The following is a 21,566-nucleotide window of genomic DNA, read 5'->3' as shown; positions in this document are numbered from 1 at the left end:
TTTGCTTTTGCAGGAGGCCGTCGATACTGCTTGGCATTAGAGGGCCCCTGCCCAGGGGAATACTGTCGTTTAAACGCAGGCCCCTGAACCTTCTTCTTAGTTGGCAAGAGAGTACTCTTGCCGTTTGAAATGGTCTGAATGTATTTATCTAGGTCTTCTCCGAAGAGTCGTCCTCCATGGAAGGGGAACCCTACCAGGAGCTTCTTGCATGGGGGCTCAGCCTCCCAGCTTTTTAACCATAAGAGTCTTCTCATATGGATAAGGGATAACGATAAACGTGACGCTTGCTGGATAGAATCCTTGATTGCGTCTACCGTAAAACATATGGCCTTAGGGACATCCGAAAATTCTTCTGCCTGCTGGGCAGGAATAAGTTTAAGCATCTGCTTAAATTGATCCGATAATGCTTGAGCGACCCCAATCGCAGCCACAGCTGGCTGTACTACTGCCCTGCAGTAGTGAAGGAGTTCCTAAGTAGTGCTTCCAAGCGCTTATCAACTGGATCCTTGAACACCTGTATGTTTTCTACAGGGCATGTTAACGATTTGTTAACACATGAGATGGCTGCGTCCACTGCAGGAGTAGCCCATCTTTTGGAAAATTTTTCTTCCATAGGATATAGGACAGAGAACTTCTTAGGTGGTAAGAAGATCTTATCTGGCTTGTTCCAATCTTGGAACAAAACTCCCTCTAATAGAGGATGGATCGGAAACACAGCATTGCTTTGAGGCGCCCTCAGTGAGCCCAAAGCTGAAACCGTCGATACCTGGAGATCTGGTACTGGCAAGTTGAATGCCCTATGGACCAAGTCCGACAATCCTTGAATCCACCAGCTCTCCCTCAGGGAGACTGCCCCAGACTCCTCTGTATCCGGATTTTCGATCCCTGAACCTACTTGGTCCTTGTCCAAGAGGTCGTCCAATTCCCCTGAGGAAAGGACCTCCTCTTCTGAGGGTCCGCGCTCGGGCGACGGAGATCTATTCCGCTTACTGCCCCGCATAGCTGCGGCTATCATTTTACCCATGCTTTTCTGCATCTCTTTTAAAGAGGTGAGTAATACCTCCTCCGTGACCATCTTAGGGTTGGACTGACCCGCGTCAGCTCCAGCCCCAGATGGCCCCAAGGCTCCCTGTGGGGAAAGCAGCGGCATAGCATTGTCCGAGACCTCAGACTCTCTGGGGGAATCCCCACCTCTTGTACCCTTGTTTTTTGATGCCATGGTACAATACCGAGGTACACCTACTACTTATTGGTACCTGGGACTTATAAATAGTTAAATGCCCAAACACCTGTTTGGGGGATAAAAAATGCTTCCTCTCCCCTAGATGACACTTTTTTTTTTTTTTTTTTTTTTTCAAATCTAGGAAAGAAAAAACATTCTGTCCCCCTGAGTAGTATTGCAAGAAAAACTATGAGATGGAAAAGAAACAGCCTATTCCTAGGCTTGAAAACAGTCTTTCTGAAGACTGCAATATTCTTTCTGGCCACTGTGTGTCCTCGGCGCCCCGTGCTTGCCGTTCTGGTCTTTCCTCCTCAGTTCCAAAGTATTGAATGAGCTATATGGAACAAACAAGGAAGGGCCGCCCCTTCCTTAAGCCACTGACCCGCCCTTCCCCCCCAGCAATCTCAAACAGGAAATGCCCCTCCCGACAGGGGGGGGGTGGGGTTGGGAGGAAGGGACCTCTCTGCTCCAGCAAACTGCAGGCCGTGAGGAGGAAGACTGAATGGAGCATCGCCTGGAGGCTTGCAGGTAAGCACAGCTCTCTGACACACACATATACTTTTATATCACAGGCCCCACTCAATGCTTTTCCAACACTACAAGGGAGGTCACATCTTATGGGGAATAATACATATAGAGCCATCCTATCTTTATGATATGTGACTAGTTTGCCAGATGCAGTGCATAACTTTAGGCATGTCCCCTGTGACCCCCCAGAAAAAACCTGCTAAGAACCAAGTTCCGCAAGTTTTTCCCCTCACTTACCTGCTCCATGCCGCAGGACTTTGCCAAGCAAGAGGCCCAATCTTCCCCCATCTCGGTGGGGATGTCTAGACCTTCAGGCCCTGGGTTCCTATGAAGGATCCACTGTCCTGGGCCCATATAGCACTCTGGCAACAGAAACATTAGGCACCCAAAGGTTTCTAAGTTCTGGGCCCAGGGTCCAGCTCTCTAAAAAGAAAAGCATTATGGGCTATACCCCAAGGGTTTGGGGTCCGGTTACTGACCACTTTAGCGCTGAGGCTTTTTTGGACAGAACCGGTTAGCTCACCTAATCCCAAGGATGTGGAGGCAAGCTAAACCATGACTAACACCTAAGACACTGGCGGAAAAACTGAGGTACTCCTCCTATGGGAGGGGGTTATATAGGGAGGGGCATTTCCTGTTTGAGATTGCCAGTGTCTACACCTGAAGGTACTCCATATAACCCATATAGTAATGAATGCCGCTCTGTGTCCCGTGATGTACGATAAAGAAAAATATTTAGGCATCAGCACCCCTTTTACTTATCTGAGCCCTCATTTTAACCAGCGCCGTGCACGTCTGCAACTCTTCTCTCCCTCCACTTTCGGGACTCACTGGCTTTGCTGGGGCACTGGGAGCCATTGGCTCCCAATGCTGTCAATCAAAGGCAGTGACAATTCCATTGCACAGAGAAGGCAAGTATAGACAAGTTTGTTATTTCAAAAATAAAAACATATGTAAGTTTACAATCTCTTTAACCACTTAAGCCCCGGAAGAAATTTACCCCCTTCCTGACCAGAGCATTTTTTTGCAATTCTGCGCTGCGTCGCTTTAACTGACAATTGGGCGGTCGTGCGACGCTGTACCCAAACAAAATTGACGTTCTTTTTTTTCCCACAAATAGAGCTTACAATGCCTTCAGCCAATAACCTTTTATTTCTCCCATGAATTCATCCCTCGCAGTTATTATCTATTGTTCCACCAGACCCTCCCTATTAATTATGAGCTCCCAGGAGCAGGGCCCTCCTAACCCTCTTGTATTGAATTGTATTGCTACTGTATGGTCTCCCTTTATATTGTAAAGCGCTGTGCAAACTGTTGGCGCTATATAAATATTGAATAATCATAATATTAGAAATAATAATAATAATATTAAATATAATAATATTTAATTTTATATATATATATATATATTATTATTATTATTATTATACAGGATTTATATAGCGCCAACAGTTTACGCAGCGCTTTACAACATAAGGGAAGACATTATAGTTATAGTACAATTTAATACAGGAATGATCAGAGGACCCTGCTCGTTAGAGCTTACAATCTAGAAGGGAGGGTGAAGTGGAACAGAGGGTAGTAGATGTGGGGGGTGATCAGGTGGGCAAAGTTAAGATACAGTTGTTAGATGTGGGTAGGATAGGCTTCTCTGAAGAGGAGGGTTTTCAGGGATCCTCGAAAAGCTGAAAGAGAAGGAGATAGACGGATAGTTTCGGGTAAGGAGTTCCATAGGCTTGGAGAGGCTCTGGAAAAGTCCTGTAGACGAGCATGGGAAGAGGTGATGAGAGAGCTAGAGAGCAGGAGGTCTTGAGAAGAACGAAGAGAGCGATTAGGTTGGTATTTGGAGACAAGGTCAGTGATGTAGCAGGGGGCAGAATTGTGGATGGCTTTGTAGGTTGTAGTTAGTATTTTGAATTTAATTCGTTGGGTGAGCGGAAGCCAGTGGAGGGATTGACAGAGGGGAGTAGCAGAGACAGAGCGGTTGGTAAGGTGGATAAGTCTGGCTGCAGCATTCATGATAGATTGAAGGGGGGTTAGAGTATGGAGCGGTAAGCCAATGAGAAGGGAATTGCAGTAATCAAGAGCTGTATATATATATATATATATATATATATATATATATATATATATATATTAGAGCTGTATATTATAGGCCCTTCAAGAATATACATTTTTACTATATATAAAATATTAAACTCTTTAGGGGAAAAAAAGCCAACCTATTGGATTTCCGAACTGCCTCCAGCTCGGCCTCCAGCATCTTGTTGTCGGACACAAATTCATTTTTCTGGAGCAGAAGAGTCTTTTTGTGGGTCTGCAGATCTCTGATCTTGTCCATCATCTCACGCGCTTCTCTCTCACTAGCGTTCCGCTGCTGCTGCAGTTGGCTGCCGGAAACAAGCACATCAAACGCCAACATTTTTATTTGTGAAACAGACACAAATGCTCATTACCCTCCGAGCGGTTCAATTTTGTGCGACATTGACTTGGAGCTCGAGAGAAAAACATGACACGGAGTCATACTTTATTAAAAGAGAGTCGCACGTTAGCCTCTGTGCCAGTCAAAACAAGATAAAAAAAATAAATAAAATAAAAAAATGGTAAAAATAATAAAAAATAAATAAATAAATTAACCACTTCAATACAGGGCTTTAAACCCCACCTCCATACCGGGCCTATTCTGGTACTTCTCTCCTACATGTACAAACCACCATGCTTTTGCTAAAAAATTACTCAGAACCCCCAAACATTATATATGTTTTTTTAGCAGACACCCTAGGGAATAAAATGTAACTTTTTATCTTGCACGGTATTTGCGCAATAATTTTTCAAACGCCTTTTTTTTGTAAAAAAAATGGTTTCATGAATTAAAAAATAACAAAACAGTAATAAAGTTAGCCCAATTTTTTTGTAAAATATGAAAGATGATGTTACGCTGAGTAAATAGATACCCAACACGTCATGCTTTAAAATTGCGCACACTCATGGAATGGCGCCAAACTTCGTTACCTAAAAATCTCCATAGGCGACGCTTTAACATTTTTACAGGTTACCAGTTTAGAGTTACAGAGGAGGTCTAGTGCTAGAATTGTTGCACGCGGCGTCACCTCACATGTGGTTTGAACGATGTTTACATACGTGGGCGGGACTTACGTGTGCGTTCGCTTCTGAGCGCGAGCTACCGGGGACAGGGGCGTTTTAAGTTTTTTTTATTTTTTATTTTACTTATTTATTTATTTTTTACACTTTAAAAAAAAAAAAAAAATTTGATTGCTTTTATTCCTATTACAAGGAATGTAAACATCCCTTGAAATGGGAATAGTGTGTGACAGGTCCTCTTTAAAGGAGAGATGCAGAGTCAATAAGACCTCACATCTCTCCTTCAGGCTGGAAAGAATGAGATCGTGAAAAAAAAACCCCACAGATCTCATTCTTACTAGCCACAATTGCGGTTTGTTTACTTACGGGTACCTGGGCGTGACGTCATCACATCGCGCCCGAGCCTCCGACGGTCATAGAGATGACTGGTGACCATCTGGTCACCAGTCATCTCTATGCTGCACATCCGGCGGATGGCGATCATCTCTCCGGGCCCCCTATAGGACGGGAGAGCCCGGAAAAGCACCAGATGGCGGCGGGAGGAGTGGGGGATGTCCCCTCCCGCCGCCTATAAGAACGATCAAGAGGTGGAACCGGCGCTATGATCGTTCTTACGGTGCGCAGGATCGCCGCCGGAAGAAAATGATATCTGAATGATGCCTCTAGGTGCAGGCATCATTCAGATATCCCCGCACAAAGTACAGGACGTCATATGACGTCCACCCGGGATAACAGATCCCCTTTTTGGACGTCATATGACGGCGTGCGGTTTTAAAGTGGTTAAAAAATTAAATTAAAAAAATAAAATAAAAATAAAGATCTTAAAATGGAACCATGGGTAAAATAAAAAGGCCAGGGGACACCTCGGCAAACCTCTGAAAAGCTCGGAAACTGAGTATTTCCATGTCTTACCATGCATTTCCGCACGGCTCCGGCGCCCCCCCCACCTCAGGCCAAACGCGGTACTGCACACGGCTTTGGCTTGAATCCTGCTCGTTTTGCGAGACAACACTCACAAACCGAGTTAGGATTTTTTTCAAATACAGCGCTCGTATTGCGAAACGCTTGTTAACCGCGTTACTCGCAATCCGAGGTTCCACTGTATAGTAATGTAACAATTCCTATGCTAATGCAGTATTGATTGGTTGATTAAAAAAAAAAAATATATATATATTTCGTAATTTTTATTGCGGTCGATACAAAAATTTAAAAATGTTCTTTTCCTCTTTGAGACAACAATCATTATTTTCAGAGATTCCCCCCCTTTTTGCAGCTCAAACATTACCCTTCTAATAAATTCTGACCTTTAACCCCGGTTATGGAACCATTTTTCCCCTCAGGGGGGGGGCTATAAAGCTTTTAAATGTTGATGAAGACATTAGTACTCATTACCTGGGGCGGAGGGAGCGATTACCTTTTTAATTCGTTCACCATGGCAACGTGCTCCTCTGCTGCAACTCTGCCATCCACATCTGCTTTCAACTCGTTGCACTTGGAGCGTAGAAGTTCATGCTGCTTCTGTAATTCTAAGAGCGCCCCTTCGCTGCCGCGATTCGCAGCTTCCAGAGTCATTAGCTGCTTCGTTAATTGGGAGACTGCAGGCAAGCCAAAGAGTAATATTAAATCTATGGCAGACCCGGGGGTTGTGCATGACAAGGTCACTTTTCTGCCCAATTTCCTGTTCTGCCTTGGAAATCAATAAGCTGCCACCCAGGATGCAAATATCGCATTTTAAGTATTCTGCTACGTAGCCGGCGTGAGTCAAAGATGGATGGGGGCTATTAATGTACCCCTCAGAGCATTCACACGCTATCTGTGTAATAATATGTTACATGCTCAGCAACGCCGGGCCGCAATCTTTCTTCCTGCATTATGTTAATAAGTTTTAAAGTGAAGCTGAGCAACCCTCACTTTTAAAGTGAACTTGTACTTAACCACTTAACCCCCGGACCATATTGCTGGTCAAAGACCAGAGCACTTTTTGCGATTAAGCACTGCGTCGTTTTAACTGACAATTGCGCGGTCGTGCGACGTGGCTCCGAAACAAAATTGGCGTCCTTTTTTCCCCACAAATAGAGCTTTCTTTTGGTGGTATTTGATCACCTCTGCGGTTTTTAGTTTTTGGGCTATAAACAAAAATAGAGCGACAATTTTGAAAAAAAAATAATATTTTTTACTTTTTGCTATAATAAATATCCCCCAAAAATATATATAAAAAAATAGGATTTTTGTACTCATCGTAAAATTTCTCTGAGTTCATAGACGGACACAGCATTCATTGACATTAGGGTTATGCTTCTTCCTACCAGGAGAGTAAGAAGCATAACCCTAAGGTCAATGAAGGCTGTGTCCGTCTATGAACAAAAGAGAAAAAAAAAATTTTTCCTCAGTTTAGGCCGATACATATTCTTCTACATATTTTTCGTAAAAAAACAAAAAAAAAAAACGCAATAAGCGTTTATTGATTAGTTTGTGCAAAAGTTATAGCGTTTACAAAATAGGGGGTATTTTATGGCATTTTTACTAGTAATGGCGGCGATCAGCGATTTTTTTTCGGTACTGCGACATTATGGCGGACACTTTTCTCCTCCCCCTGCCCCACTCCTCCTCAACCACACAGACCCCCAACCATCTCCCATATTGGATCATCTAGAGGTCAACTTTAAACCAATCAAAATAATTTAAGTTACCACTTGGGATTTAAAAGGCTTCTTATACATCACTTTCTATATAATAAACATGGAAGGATCTTATAACAGACACGGGAGGAGCTTATAACCGACACGGGAGGGGCTTAAAACAGACACGGGAGGGGCTTAAAACAGACACGGGAGGGGCTTAAAACAGACACGGGAGGGGCTTAAAACAGACACGGGAGGGGCTTAAAACAGACACGGGAGGGGCTTAAAACAGACACGGGAGGGGCTTTAAACAGACACGGGAGGGGCTTTAAACAGACACGGGAGGGGCTTTAAACAGACACGGGAGGGGCTTTAAACAGACACGAGAGGGGCTTAAAACAGACACGGGAGGGGCTTAAAACAGACACGGGAGGGGCTTTAAACAGACACGGGAGGGGCTTTAAACAGACACGGGAGGGGCTTTAAACAGACACGGGAGGGGCTTTAAACAGACACGGGAGGGGCTTTAAACAGACACGGGAGGGGCTTTAAACAGACACGGGAGGGGCTTTAAACAGACACGGGAGGGGCTTTAAACAGACACGGGAGGGGCTTAAAACAGACACGGGAGGGGCTTTAAACAGACACGGGAGGGGCTTAAAACAGACACGGGAGGGGCTTAAAACAGACACGGGAGGGGCTTAAAACAGACACGGGAGGGGCTTAAAACAGACACGGGAGGGGCTTAAAACAGACACGGGAGGGGCTTAAAACAGACACGGGAGGGGCTTAAAACAGACACGGGAGGGGCTTAAAACAGACACGGGAGGAGCTTAAAACAGAGACGGGAGGAGCTTAAAACAGAGACGGGAGGAGCTTAAAACAGAGACGGGAGGAGCTTAGAACAGACACGGGAGGGGCTTAGAACAGACACGGGAGGGGCTTAGAATAGACACGGGAGGGGCTTAGAATAGACACGAGAGGGGCTTAGAATAGACACGAGAGGGGCTTAGAATAGACACGAGAGGGGCTTAGAATAGACACGGGAGGAGCTTAAAATAGACACGGGAGGGGCTTAGAATAGACACGGGAGGGGCTTAGAATAGGCATGGGAGGGGCTTAGAATAGACATGGGAGGGGCTTAGAATAGAGGTAAATGTGGGCGGTGCAAAGATGACCTCACCTTCCTGCAGGTGCTTTCCGTGACCCTCTCGGCTCTTCATCTCGTGGACCTCCAGCTTTCCCACCAGGACCGTGTTCTCCTCCGAGAGAAGTTTATTCTGACTCTGCAGCATCTCCCTGCCAGGACAAATCATAAGAACGTGATCTGAGCACCTCACAGAGAAAAATATGAGACAACTACAATCCAATCCTGACTGCATGCATGGAACTATAAAACCCTCCAGCAGCTGAGGAAGACAGAGCTGGTCTTGTTCACTGGCAGAGACATTGTTGCACACCTTCAAAAAATAATTTTAGGCCTGAAGATTGGGTAAAACCTCCAAACATTACAGATTTTCTGAAAGCGCTCCCATGATACAGTATTTGGTTAGAAGTTTATTCAGCTCAAATTTGTAGTAGAAAATACATGAAAGTTCATTTTAGGGAGCGTTACGGTATCTCACGTATGCGTCTTATTTTTGCCAAATCTCTAATCTGAAAACTAAAATTTCACCTCCCACAATCCATGCATTTCTATTGCAACATGCTGTTAGGGGACAAACAGGACCTATGGGTACAGTCGCCCCCCCCTATGTCAGATACATAGGCATTGTATGTGCCTTGCTGTGTACAGAGATTATAGTCCTCACTATTGAATGTTTAATACGGATATGTGATTGCCATTTAGTTATTGATAACATTCCTATAAGACAGGGCTCGACAAATCCCGGTCGCCAGGGCGACTAGAAATAGCCTCCTGGCGACTTGGCTTGGAAGTCCCCAGCTCTTCCTTGTGTGAGCTGGCGCCATCTGGTGGTGGCCGTTGGTATTACAAGTTAAGCATTACAAGTTAAACAGCAATTCTAATGTCATTTTTCACTATTTTCAGTGCCATCTTCTTCCCTCGAATTAGAACCCCCAAACATTATATATATTTTTTATCCTAACACCCTAGAGAATAAAATGGCGATTGTTGCAATACTTTGTCACGCCATATTTGCGAAGCGGTCTTACAAGCGCACTTTTTTGGGAAAAAAATTACACTTTTTTAAATTAAAAAAATAAGACAACAGTAAAGTTATCCCCATTTTTTTTTTAATATTATGAAAGATAATATTACGCCGAGTAAATTTATACCCAACATGTCACGCTTCAAAATTGCGCCCGCTCGTGGAATGCCGACAAACTTTTACCCTTTAAAATCTCCATAGGCGACAATTAAAAAATTCTACAGGTTGCATGTTTTGAGTCACAGAGGAGGTCTAGGGCTAGAATTATTGCTCTCGCTCTACCAATCGCGGCGATACCTCACGTGTGGTTTGAACACCGTTTACATATGCGGGCGATGCTCGCGTATGTGTTCGCTTCTGCGCGCAAGCTCGTCGGGACGGGGTGCGTTTTCTGGCTCCTAACTTTTTTAGCTGGCTCCTAGATTCCAAGCAAATATGTCAACCCTGCTATAAGAAATACCATTCTGAACTGTAAACTTGAGTCGACTTCCCAATCATTTCCATTTCACCAAGTAAACAAGGTTTATTGGTTTAATCAATTCTGGTCTACCCATTTCCTTGTCATTGTTACTAAGAAGGGAAAATGTATGAACCCAGAGTGTCAGAGGTGGCAGAGGACTTACAGGGTCAGGGCAAGCAGAGGGGTACAGATTTAGTGTGGAGTGTCGTGCTCGCCCCCTCCCTTGGAGTACAGGAGAGTCAGGACGCTCTCTATGTTGCAGATAGAGAAAGGAGCTGTGTGTTGGTGGGCGTCCTGACTCTCCTGCTCACCCCCTCAAAGGAGGGGGGCGAGCACGACACTCCACACCAGGAAGAAAGCCTTGCATTACTGTGTGGAGTTACAGACAGAACAGGAAGTGAGGATTTCTCAGAAGAAATAAGGACATTTAAAAGCAAAATGGAAGGATGAGGTAAGTGAAGGAGGACTGCACTAAGGGAAAGGAAGCCATTTAGGATTTTTTTTTTTTTACCTTTACAACCCCTTTGTCTTCCCCTCCGTCCTGCAGATGGCAGGACGTAGCAAGCGTTGGATGCGCAGTTCGTTCCCTACCCGCGCATGCACAGTCTGCTCAGCCCCAAATGAATCTCAGATTTATAACTTAATCTTGTAAAAAACAAACATTTACCATTCCTTGGCATTTACGGGTCTTTCTTGCTCTAACACCTGGTGTAAGGTCTCATTCTCCTCAATCACCTGCTTCAGACGGCGCTTAAAATTTTTCATTTCCTCCTGAACAAAAGAAAATGGAAGAGACTCACTTACAACGACAAAAAAAAAAGAACTTTTATTGGACAATACTCAACATGGGACTGATGTGAATGCACAAAATATGTAAAGTGCTGGGTAAATTGGCGGCGCTATATAAAAGTACCTGTAATAAATAAAATAAATGTTTATCCACCTTCCTACCACCATACTGTAAGGAAAGTATATTTCTGGAGTGATGTTTATAAAGCAATGAATAGCCATCGATTTCACAAGGCTGTGAACGGAGTCACCATGGGACGGCTCGACTCACAGACACAGTGTACAGAGCCGATCCGAGCAACTCTGTACCATGTAATCACTGTACCAATCACAAAATGTGAAACATTTGGAAGCCTGCCATTTTCTCTTACAATGGAGGAGAAATAAATGGATAGATTATTAGCTCCAGAGCAAAAGAAGCTGCAGATTCAAGTGGGTGGTGGGTTGGTTGGGTGGGTAGGAGTGCGTGTTGATTGTGGAATCTTTTTTTTAACCCCTTCCTCCCCTGTATATCTGATCCCCATCCTGTCTATTGACTTGTATATTAACCCCTTCAACTCCATCCTCCCACTGCATGTGAACAGTGCAATTAACCCCTTCACCTTGTCCTCACTTTATGTATGACCTATGATGCTGCTGTATCTACGGAACGATTACCAAGCTCCATGTGTTAACACCCCCCCAGGGGTCATTTATACTGTCCTGGCATTTTATTTGATAGGTTTTAGAAAGGGAAACTGGTTTGGTCGAGAGAGAGCGAGAACGAGAGAGAGAGCAAGCGAGTGCGCACACGAGAGAGCGCTACAGAGAGAGAGCGCGCACACGAGAGAGTGGAGAGAAGGAGAGAGCGAGAGAGACAGAGAGAGAGAGTGTGTGTGTGTGTGTGTGTGTGTGTGTGAGTGAGCGAGGAGCGAAAGAGAGCGTGGATTAACAAGACCATGTCTGCAGCTCCAGCCATGTTCTTGTTTTTTGCAGCTGCCGATTGGCTGTTTTATTAAAGTGATCTGAGCAGTTTTGCAGGCAACCAATCATATTTCCAACACTGTGAAGAGACTGCCCCCCTCCTGCTACCACCTGTAGCGTTTCTGGGGCTCTCGGTAAGTGACTGGGGTGGCTTTACACAGAGGAGGTGGAAGAACATCCATTTCCTGATCACTTTTGTGAGGATAAAATTCGGAATCAATGGGGATTTTGTCACTGGTATAGCGGTGGTTTCTAGCAGTCTCATGTAATATGTTCACAGTCTCAAAGTCTCTTGTATCATACAGTCTCTGACCATCGCCCGTCTCAGGTCTGCAGCCTCTGACCATCGCCCGTCTCAGGTCTGCAGCCTCTGACCATCTCTTGTTTCCTGTCTGCAGCCTCTGATCACCTCTTGTTTCCTGTCTGCAGCCTCTGACCATCTCTTGTATCCTGTCTGCAGCCTCTGACCATCGCCCGTCTCATGTCTGCAGCCTCTGACCATCGCCCGTCTCATGCCTGCAGCCTCTGACCATCGCCCGTCTCATGCCTGCAGCCTCTGACCATCGCCCGTCTCATGCCTGCAGCCTCTGACCATCGCCCGTCTCATGCCTGCAGCCTCTGACCATCGCCCGTCTCATGCCTGCAGCCTCTGACCATCGCCCGTCTCATGCCTGCAGCCTCTGACCATCGCCCGTCTCATGCCTGCAGCCTCTGACCATCGCCCGTCTCATGCCTGCAGCCTCTGACCATCGCCCGTCTCATGTCTGCAGCCTCTGACCATCGCCCGTCTCATGTCTGCAGCCTCTGACCATCGCCCGTCTCATGTCTGCAGCCTCTGACCATCGCCCGTCTCATGTCTGCAGCCTCTGACCATCGCCCGTCTCATGTCTGCAGCCTCTGACCATCGCCCGTCTCATGTCTGCAGCCTCTGACCATCGCCCGTCTCATGTCTGCAGCCTCTGACCATCGCCCGTCTCATGTCTGCAGCCTCTGACCATCGCCCGTCTCATGTCTGCAGCCTCTGACCATCGCCCGTCTCATGTCTGCAGCCTCTGACCATCGCCCGTCTCATGTCTGCAGCCTCTGACCATCTCTTGTACCATGTCTGCAGTCTCTGACCATCTCTTGCATCATGTCTGTAGTCTCTGACCATCTCTTGTATCATGAGGGCAGCACAGTGGTGTAGTGAGTAGCACTTTCGCCTAGTAGCAAAAGGGTCGCTGGTTCGAATCCCGACCACGACACCATCTGCCTGGAGTTTGCATGTTCTCCTTGTGTCTGCGTGGGTTTCCTCCGGGTACTCCGGTTTCCTCCCACACGCCAAAGACATGCTGGTAGGTTAATTGGATCCTGTCCAAATTGGCCCAGTATATATGTATATATGACTGTGTGTCCCAAACGTGTCAATATCCTACGGGGTAAAATGACCGCACCAGCCAAGTAGACCCTGGCTGGAAAAAGCGCCCAGAGGCTATTCAGTTCGCATGTGTAGCGCTATACAAGTCACTCGTTCATTCATTTCTGCAGTCTCTGACCATCTCTTGTATCATGTCTGCAGCCTCTGACCATCTCTTGTATCATGTCTGCAGCCTCTGACCATCTCTTGTATCATGTCTGCAGCCTCTGACCATCTCTTGTATCATGTCTGCAGTCTCTGACCATCTCTTGTATCATGTCTGCAGTCTCTGACCATCTCTTGTATCATGTCTGCAGTCTCTGACCATCTCTTGTATCATGTCTGCAGTCTCTGACCATCTCTTGTATCATGTCTGCAGTCTCTGACCATCTCTTGTATCATGTCTGCAGTCTCTGACCCTGCTGTGTGTCTGCGGTCACCGATACTGAATTTTATGCATGGCCCTTTGGTAATGTTGGGGGGCATACTTGAGGTCTTACTAAGAAATCTGATCTTTCCCAGACCTGAACATCCAAGCATCATACTGTATGAGCCAAAACAAAAATTCTCATACAAAACAATGGATAAAAAAAAAAAAACAGAAGATCCAGCTTTGTACAGTAAGACACAGCAGCCAATCATCTGATATCTTCCTACTGCCGCTAAAGGAACCCAGTTCTGTCTATGTCTCTCCCTAGGCTCTTACACATTAACCATTAAAAAGGAGAAAAATAGAAATGTTTCAAAAAAGATGATAAAACAAAACATTTGAAAGAGAGAACATCAGTGGAGCCAGCTGAGCACATCAGTCATGACAGATTTAGGTCAGCGACATACAAAGTAAAGAGTTTTCTAAATATTTTTCTAATAGGGAACTGAGCTCATCTCAGATCAGACAATCAGACAATTTCCTCCAGTCTGGTAAAACCTCCCCAAAAAACAAAACCGAGAAAATAAACCTTTGTTACAACTGAAAAAAGGAGAATTTTTTTTTAAATTAAAAGTTGTTGAAAGTACTGAAGGCAAAAAGTTGTCACTTGTCCCTTTGCATTCACACCTGAGCGTTTTGTCGCCTGAAGCGCGACGCTCAAATACGCTAGAGGGGAAAAAATACATTATTCCCTATGGACATGGTTCACATCTGCACGCCGATACGCCTGGCGCCGAACGCCTGAAGCTCAAACAAGTTCCGGACCCTTTTTTGTCGCGCGTATCGGTCGGTTTGGGCGTATTTGAGCGTTTCCATTTCCCATAGAAAGTAATGGAAACGCTCGATTCAAGCGACTAGCGCGACAACGAGCGTTTGCTATGGGCGTTTCGCCGCTTTATTCAATAGAACTTTTCACCCAGGCAGAAGATTAAAAAATTCTACCAACATAGCAACAAGTCATGAAAAGATGATCATTTTTCCTATTGGCTAAAATAAAAAACGTTGAAGTACAAAAACGTCGGACAACGCTGTATGCAAACGCGCAAATAAGCATGAACTGCTACAACTAGCGACAGATTGTTGGCGAAATCAAAAATGAGTGCATGCTGCAGTTTTATTTTGTTTGGTTTGTTTTTACAGTCCCCCCTGTAATATTTTTAAGCAGTTGTGGGCACTACACATGCCCAAAAAAAACTGCATTGAAGTACAGCGGTGTGAGAAGTTTGTCCTATCCCAATGCCCCGTGTCAGCTCCCCCCTTGCGCTACCCGGCAATTCATAGCCGCATGGAGTTGTTGCATAAATCCAGCAGCTATAATAATAGTTGAAGGGGTTAAACCGGGATGATGCCTGCAGCTACAGTCGATATCCCGGTATTTTTCATTTCAGCCAGCGATTCCCTAAAATGTAAAAGTCATCCTAGCGGCTGATTAGCTGCTGGATGGCTATTACAGGCGGTGAAAGAGGTTCACGGCCCCCCCACCGCAACCCACACCCTCCCGACGCCTTCCACAGCTATCTCCGATTGTCCCGTCCGACCGGGAGACCGGAGTGTTCAGCCAGCGGTTGTACTAGCACAAGTGTTCAGAGACCTGTATAGGTCGCTTCCGGTTTCAGTGTTTTGCTTACAAACTTTTTCTAGCTTCAGACAGATCTTGGTCTGATCTGATGCTGTTAAAGGGGTTGTAAAGCTTCAATTTTTTTATTTATTTTTTTAAATAACAAACATGACATGCTTACCTCCACTGTGCAATTCGTTTTGCACAGAGTGGCCCCCGATCCACATCTCATGGGGTCCCTCGGCGTCTGTCTCCGCTCCTCCCCGCTTCTGGTAACCCCCTCTGGGAAGCGCTCTCCCAAGGGGGTTACCTTGTGGGTGCGCTCCCGAGTCCTGTATCCGGTGTCCATAGCCGCCGGATACAGGACTTAGCCTCGCCCCCCACATCATTGGAGTTGATTGACAGCAGCGCGATCCAATGACAGCTATGCTATCAATCTATCCAACGAAGAGCCGAGAAGACCGGGCCAAGATCAATCGCGTTCTTGACGCTGGACATTTTCGAGGGCTCAGGTAAGTAAATAAACCGGGGGGTTGGGGCCTGTAATCATTGGATGTTTTTTCACCTTAATGCAGGTTTACAACCCCTTTAAGGTCAAAGGAGACATCTGGGGTCTATTGACCCCAGATGTCTCAGTAAAGAGGACCTTTCACTGCTGATTGTTATCACAAAAGATGTTTAACACTCCTTGTGTCAACAATAGAAGCGTTAGAATTTTTTATTTTTATTATTTAAGGCCAGGGGGCCTCAGATTATGAAAAATTCACTGAGAGCTGCAAGCCATCTGCTGCAGTGGCAGAGGGACTTGTAGTTTATTCATTCTCAGAACACTGGGAATGAATGACGCTCTTGTAGGTGCATGGCTCCTCTGTACCGTATTTAAATCGTGACAGCGGGTACAGGGAGAGGATCCCCTGCCTAGCGGCACAATGGGGAATTGGGTCAGGGCTTCAGTAACAGGTTACATCCTGACTAGGGTGAACTTATCATTTAATCTCCTGATATAAAGCATTGCAACGTTCTATACAATAAAATAGGAGCTTTTTTTTTTTGCAACACATGAGCTCCTCACTGTGCGCCTTTTCCTCTCACTGCCAAGCAGGCCCGGACTCAGACTTTGAGGCGGTGGTTAATGATGGGATGTGGGGTTCCAGCACCTTGTACCTCTGAACCTCTTTACATTACACAGCACCCTGCACCTCTGGACCCCTTTACGTTACACAGCACCCTGCACTTCTGGACCCCTTTACATTACACAGCACCCTGCACCTCTGGATCCCTTTACATTACACAGCACTCTGGACCTCTTTACATTACACAGCACCCTGCACCTCTGGACCCCTTTACATTACACAGCACCCTGCACCTCTGGACCCCTTAACATTACACAGCACCCTGCACCTCTGGACCCCTTTACATTACACAGCACCTTGCACCTCTGGACCCCTTTACATTACACAGCACCCTGCACCTCTAGACCCCTTTACATTACACAGCACCCTGCACCTCTGGACCCCTTTACATTACACAGCACCCTGCACCTCTGGACCCCTTTACATTACACAGCGCCCTGCACCTCTGGACCCCTTTACATTACACAGCACCCTGCACCTCTGGACCCCTTTACATTACACAGCACCCTGCACCTCTGGACCCCTTTACATTACACAGCACCCTGCACCTCTGGACCCCTTTACATTACACAGCACCCTGCACCTCTGGACCCCTTTACATTACACAGCACCCTGCACCTCTGGACCCCTTTACATTACACAGCACCCTGCACCTCTGGACCCCTTTACATTACACAGCACCCTGCACCTCTGGACCCCTTTACATTACACAGCACCCTGCACCTCTGGACCCCTTTACATTACAAAGCACACTGCACCTCTGGACCCCTTCACATTACACAGCACCACACAGTTTGTTACACAGACACCCCCCTAACCGTTCTGGACTCCCTGCATGTTACACTGGGGGGAGATGTGACATGCAGCCCACCGGCATATGCCCGGTATGCCCTATGGCCAGTCCAGGCCTGCTGCCAAGTCACAGGCTAGCGCTGGGCCCAGGAGGACCTGGACTCAGAGGAAGTGGGTTGAATGATGTTGGCCATCATACTGAGGACATCTAGTAGCAGACATAAGTACTGCAGGGAAAATCTCTGATTTCAAGGTGAACATTGTAGCAAAAGCCATTTGTTTTTTTATATATCTTTTAAAGATCTATTCAGCTTTATCTTGTTTCTTTTGGTAGGAGTTTTGTTTTAACACACAGATAAGAGAACTTGCGTTGAGCCGATACAAAAAGAAAAAGAAGAAGAAAATGATAAATTCACTTTAAATGTGTAAAAAATCTATTTGCACTCACCTCGAAGGACAGGATCAAGTTGTCTTTTTCCTTCAGTCGGTCTTCATATGCCAGTAGCAGTGGTGACAAGTATTTCATATCCAGCTGCACAACAGAATAATATCTCACTGATCGTATTTCAGCAAATGGATTTCAGAGAACTTGATAATGGAGTGCTGATAACTCTGCTGATAATCTCACTCATGCCAACCACTACTGAATATACGATGGAACAAAAAGGATTTTTCTAGAAAAATTATAACACCACTGGGTGTCGATACACTATATTGTCAAAAGTATTGGGACGACTGCCTTTACACGCACATGGGGCCAGATTCAGAAAGAGATACGACGGTGTATCTCCTGATACGCCGTCGTATCGCTGAGTTCTGCCGGTCGTATTTATGCGACCAATTCAGAGAATCAGTTACGCATAGATATTCCTAAGATCCGCCAGGTGTAAGTGTCTTACACCGTCGGATCTTAGGCTGCAATTCCAGGCCGGCCGCTAGGTGGCGTTTTGTTTTTTTACGCGACGAATATGCAAATGAGGAGTTACGCCGATTCAGAAACGAACGACCGTCCGGCGCTTTTTTTTTTACGTTGTTTGCGTTTGGCTTTTTCCGGCGTATAGTTACCCCTGGGTCTATGAGGCGCAGTCAATGTTAAGTATGGCCGTCGTTCCCGCGCCGAGTTTTGAATTTTTTACCTCGTTTGCGAATACGGATGGACGTAATTTACGTTCACGACGAAAGCAATGACGTCCTTGCGACGTAATTTAGAGCAATGCACACTGGGAGATTTTACGGACGGCGCATGCGCCGTTCAAGTAAAACGTAAAAAAACGTGGGGTCAAGGGAAATTTAACTAAAACACGCCCCCTACATCCCCATTTGAATTAGGCGGCCTTACGCCGCAACACATACGCTACGCCGCTCTAACTAAGGGCGCAAGTTCTTTGTGAATAAAGAACTTGCGCCCAAAGTTAGAGCGGCGTAACGTATCGGAGATACGGCCGCTAGGTGGCATTTGGGCCGGACAGATACGCCAATGTATCTGAATCCGGCCCATGAACTTTAATGGCATCCCAGTCTTAGTCCGTAGGGTTCAATATTGAGTTGGCCCCAGCTTCACCTCTTCAGGGAAGGCCGTCCACAAGGTTTAGGAGTGTGTCTATGGGAATGTCTGACCATTCTTCCAGAAGAGCATGTGTGAGGTCAGGCACTGATGTGGACAAGAAGGCCTGGCTCACAGTCTAATTCATCCCAAAGATGTTCCATTGGGTTGAAATCAGGACTCTGTGCAGGCCGGTCAACTTCCTCCACCCCAAACTCGCTCATCCATGTCTTTATGGACCTTGCTTTGTGCTCTGGTGCTCAGTCAGGTTGGAACAGGAAGGGGACGTCCCCAAACTCTTCCCACAAAGTTGGGAGCATAAAATTGTCCAAAATGTCTTGGCATGCCGACACCTTAAGACAGGGGTGCTCAACCGCTGGCCCGTGGGCCACCTCCTGCTCTGGGATGGTGAGTCGGCGCCAGGGACGGACTGACAACTCATGGGGCCCCCGGGCAATAGGAGATTATGGGGCCCCCGGTCAATAGGAGATTATGGCCCCCCCCCCCCCCCCCCCGAGTATATACACACACACACACACACACACACACACAGTGAAAAAGGTACTGGAGAGGCGGGGCAGCTATAAACTTGGGATTTTTTTTTTTTAAAACACAGATTTTTACATACTGTCCCTAGTTTTATGAAGGCTGGCAACCCTGATGGGGGCCCCCTAGTGGCATGGGGCCCTCAAGCAGTGCCCGAGTGACCAAATGGTCAGTCCGCCCCTGTTCGGCGCTAGAGGAAGCGGAGCCAATGCTTCCTGTATAGCGCCGGCTCCTGTCACAGGCGGAATGATACCAAATGCAATAAAAACCTGAAAGGGGATCTATTTCCTCTCCGCACAATCCAAAACATGTAATTTTTTTATTTTGCCCAGAGTTCCACTTCAACTTACCAGCCAGGGTGGCGGAGGTCCTCTGGGTGGCAACCCGCCAATCTTCAGATTCTAAAACAAGAATAAAATAAATGAATGACTGACTGACTGACTGACTGAATGAATAAAATAAATATATAAATAAATAAAATAAAAAACACAACACCCACAACAAGAATCAGCTTTTAATTGGTATGTCAAGGGGTCAATCGCATCCTTCAAAATGCAGTTCTGTATTCATTAACACACAGAATTATTATTTTTTGGGGATTTTTATTCTTGAGTGCCTTAACCCATCATCCTTTTGCTCCCTTTTTTTTTTTGTTTTTGTTTATATTGAAAGTGTACTGTACTCTGCACTTTATGTACATATTCATATCAAATAGATTTTTCCGTTTCTACAAAAAGTGACCGGACCTCTTTCAATTCTCTGTGTTGGCGTTTGGAACATTGGCAATTGTGAATTCCCACTTGAAAATGTTCCTTTTCCTTCAAAACAGCTAAAAGCCATTAGATAAAGTCATATCAGGGGAAGTGATAAAAGAACACAATAGTAACAAAAAGCCCGGTGTATAGCTTTTTGTTTCTTCCATTCTGGCATACAAGAACAGACAGTCCTCTCCAGCCTCGCCTGTGTACTGGGAGAACAGACTGTCATTATTTGCGGCACGAAACAAAATGAACCACGGCTTTTACAGGGGAAAATAAATAAATAAAAATAAAACATTTCTTCAGATCACCCGGGGTAACAAATATTTAAATTTTTTCTCCTTTTCTTCAGCTATGACTAGTGTGTGTATATTACATATATATATATATATATATATATATATATATATATATATATATATATATATATATATATGTGTGTGTGTGTGTGTGTGTGTGTGTGTGTGTGTGTGTGTGTGTGTGTGTGTATGTATGTATGTATGTATGTATGTATGTATGTATGTATGTATGTATGTATGTGTGTGTATATATATATATAATATATATATATATATATATATATAACAAGATACGCCTGAAGCTGGGCTAGATCCGACACTGGCGTACGTCTTAATACGCCGTCGGATCTAAGGTGCATATTTAAGCTGGCCGCTAGGTGGCGCTTCCGTCGATTTCCGCGTCGAGTATGCAAATTAGCTAGATACGCCAATCCACAAACGTACGTCCGGCGCATTTTTTTTTTACGTCGTTTACGTTAGGCTTTTTCCGGCGTAAAGTTACCCCTGCTATATGAGGCGTAGCCAATGTTAAGTATGGACTTCGGGCCAGCGTCAAATTTTCCGTAAAACGTTCGCGAATAGGGCTTTGCGTAGAATTGCGTTCACGTCGAAAGCATTGGCTTGTTGCGGGTTAATTTGGAGCATGCGCACTGGGATACCCCCACGGACGGTGCATGCGCCGTTCAAAAAAAAAACGTCATTTACGTCGGGTCAAGACGTATTAACATAAAACACGCCCACAACTTAGTGATTGAATTGCGCGCCCTTACGCCGACACATTTAGACTACGCCGCCGTAACTTACGGCGCAAATTCTTTGTGGATACGGGAAATACGCTGTAAGTTACGGCGGCGTAGTGTATCTGAGATACACTACGCCGGACTTACAAATGCGCTGCGCTACGTGGATCTGGGCCATATAAAAAAAATATATAAATAATAATAAAAAAAATGTACTAAAGCTCCAATTCACAGCTCTTTGTTGCGGCGAGAAGATCAACTGGACCAGAGTAGCTAAGGGAATCTCACGGGAAGAGCGTTGTGGGATGTCATCTCACAGGAAGGATGAGGCAATATGGCGACATTGGGAGTCTGTACATGGCTATAAGGAGGTGTCATTTGAAGTTCACTGAGCTTCTGCAACCATGGGAGACAGCGGGAGAGCGAGAAGCCGTCAGTGTTTAGGAGGAGTTTTGGTGTAAATAGAAGGACCTTATGATGTGAGATATGTTTTATATGTATCCTTGTGCTTTTTT

General features: G+C 45.6%; 1 protein-coding gene across 2 annotated transcripts in view; it reads right to left on the bottom strand.

The window, feature by feature from the left end:
- The window catches only part of CEP89 (centrosomal protein 89), a 95,110-nt gene that overhangs the window by 52,271 nt on the left and 21,273 nt on the right, over nt 1-21,566 (bottom strand). For both annotated transcript variants that reach the window (XM_040329453.1, XM_040329452.1), the window contains exons 9-14: nt 19,605-19,655; nt 17,614-17,697; nt 10,772-10,875; nt 8,657-8,772; nt 6,267-6,447; nt 3,973-4,140 (exon numbers count right to left, since the gene is read on the bottom strand). In XM_040329453.1, coding sequence (XP_040185387.1) covers nt 3,973-4,140; nt 6,267-6,447; nt 8,657-8,772; nt 10,772-10,875; nt 17,614-17,697; nt 19,605-19,655 — 704 coding nt within the window. The remainder of the gene's footprint in view (nt 1-3,972; nt 4,141-6,266; nt 6,448-8,656; nt 8,773-10,771; nt 10,876-17,613; nt 17,698-19,604; nt 19,656-21,566) is intronic.

Source organism: Rana temporaria, chromosome 11 (genome assembly GCF_905171775.1).
Source record: "Rana temporaria chromosome 11, aRanTem1.1, whole genome shotgun sequence".
NCBI lineage: Eukaryota > Metazoa > Chordata > Amphibia > Anura > Ranidae > Rana > Rana temporaria.
Note: the sequence above shows the minus strand (reverse complement) of the source record. Positions and strands in the feature narration are given on the sequence as shown.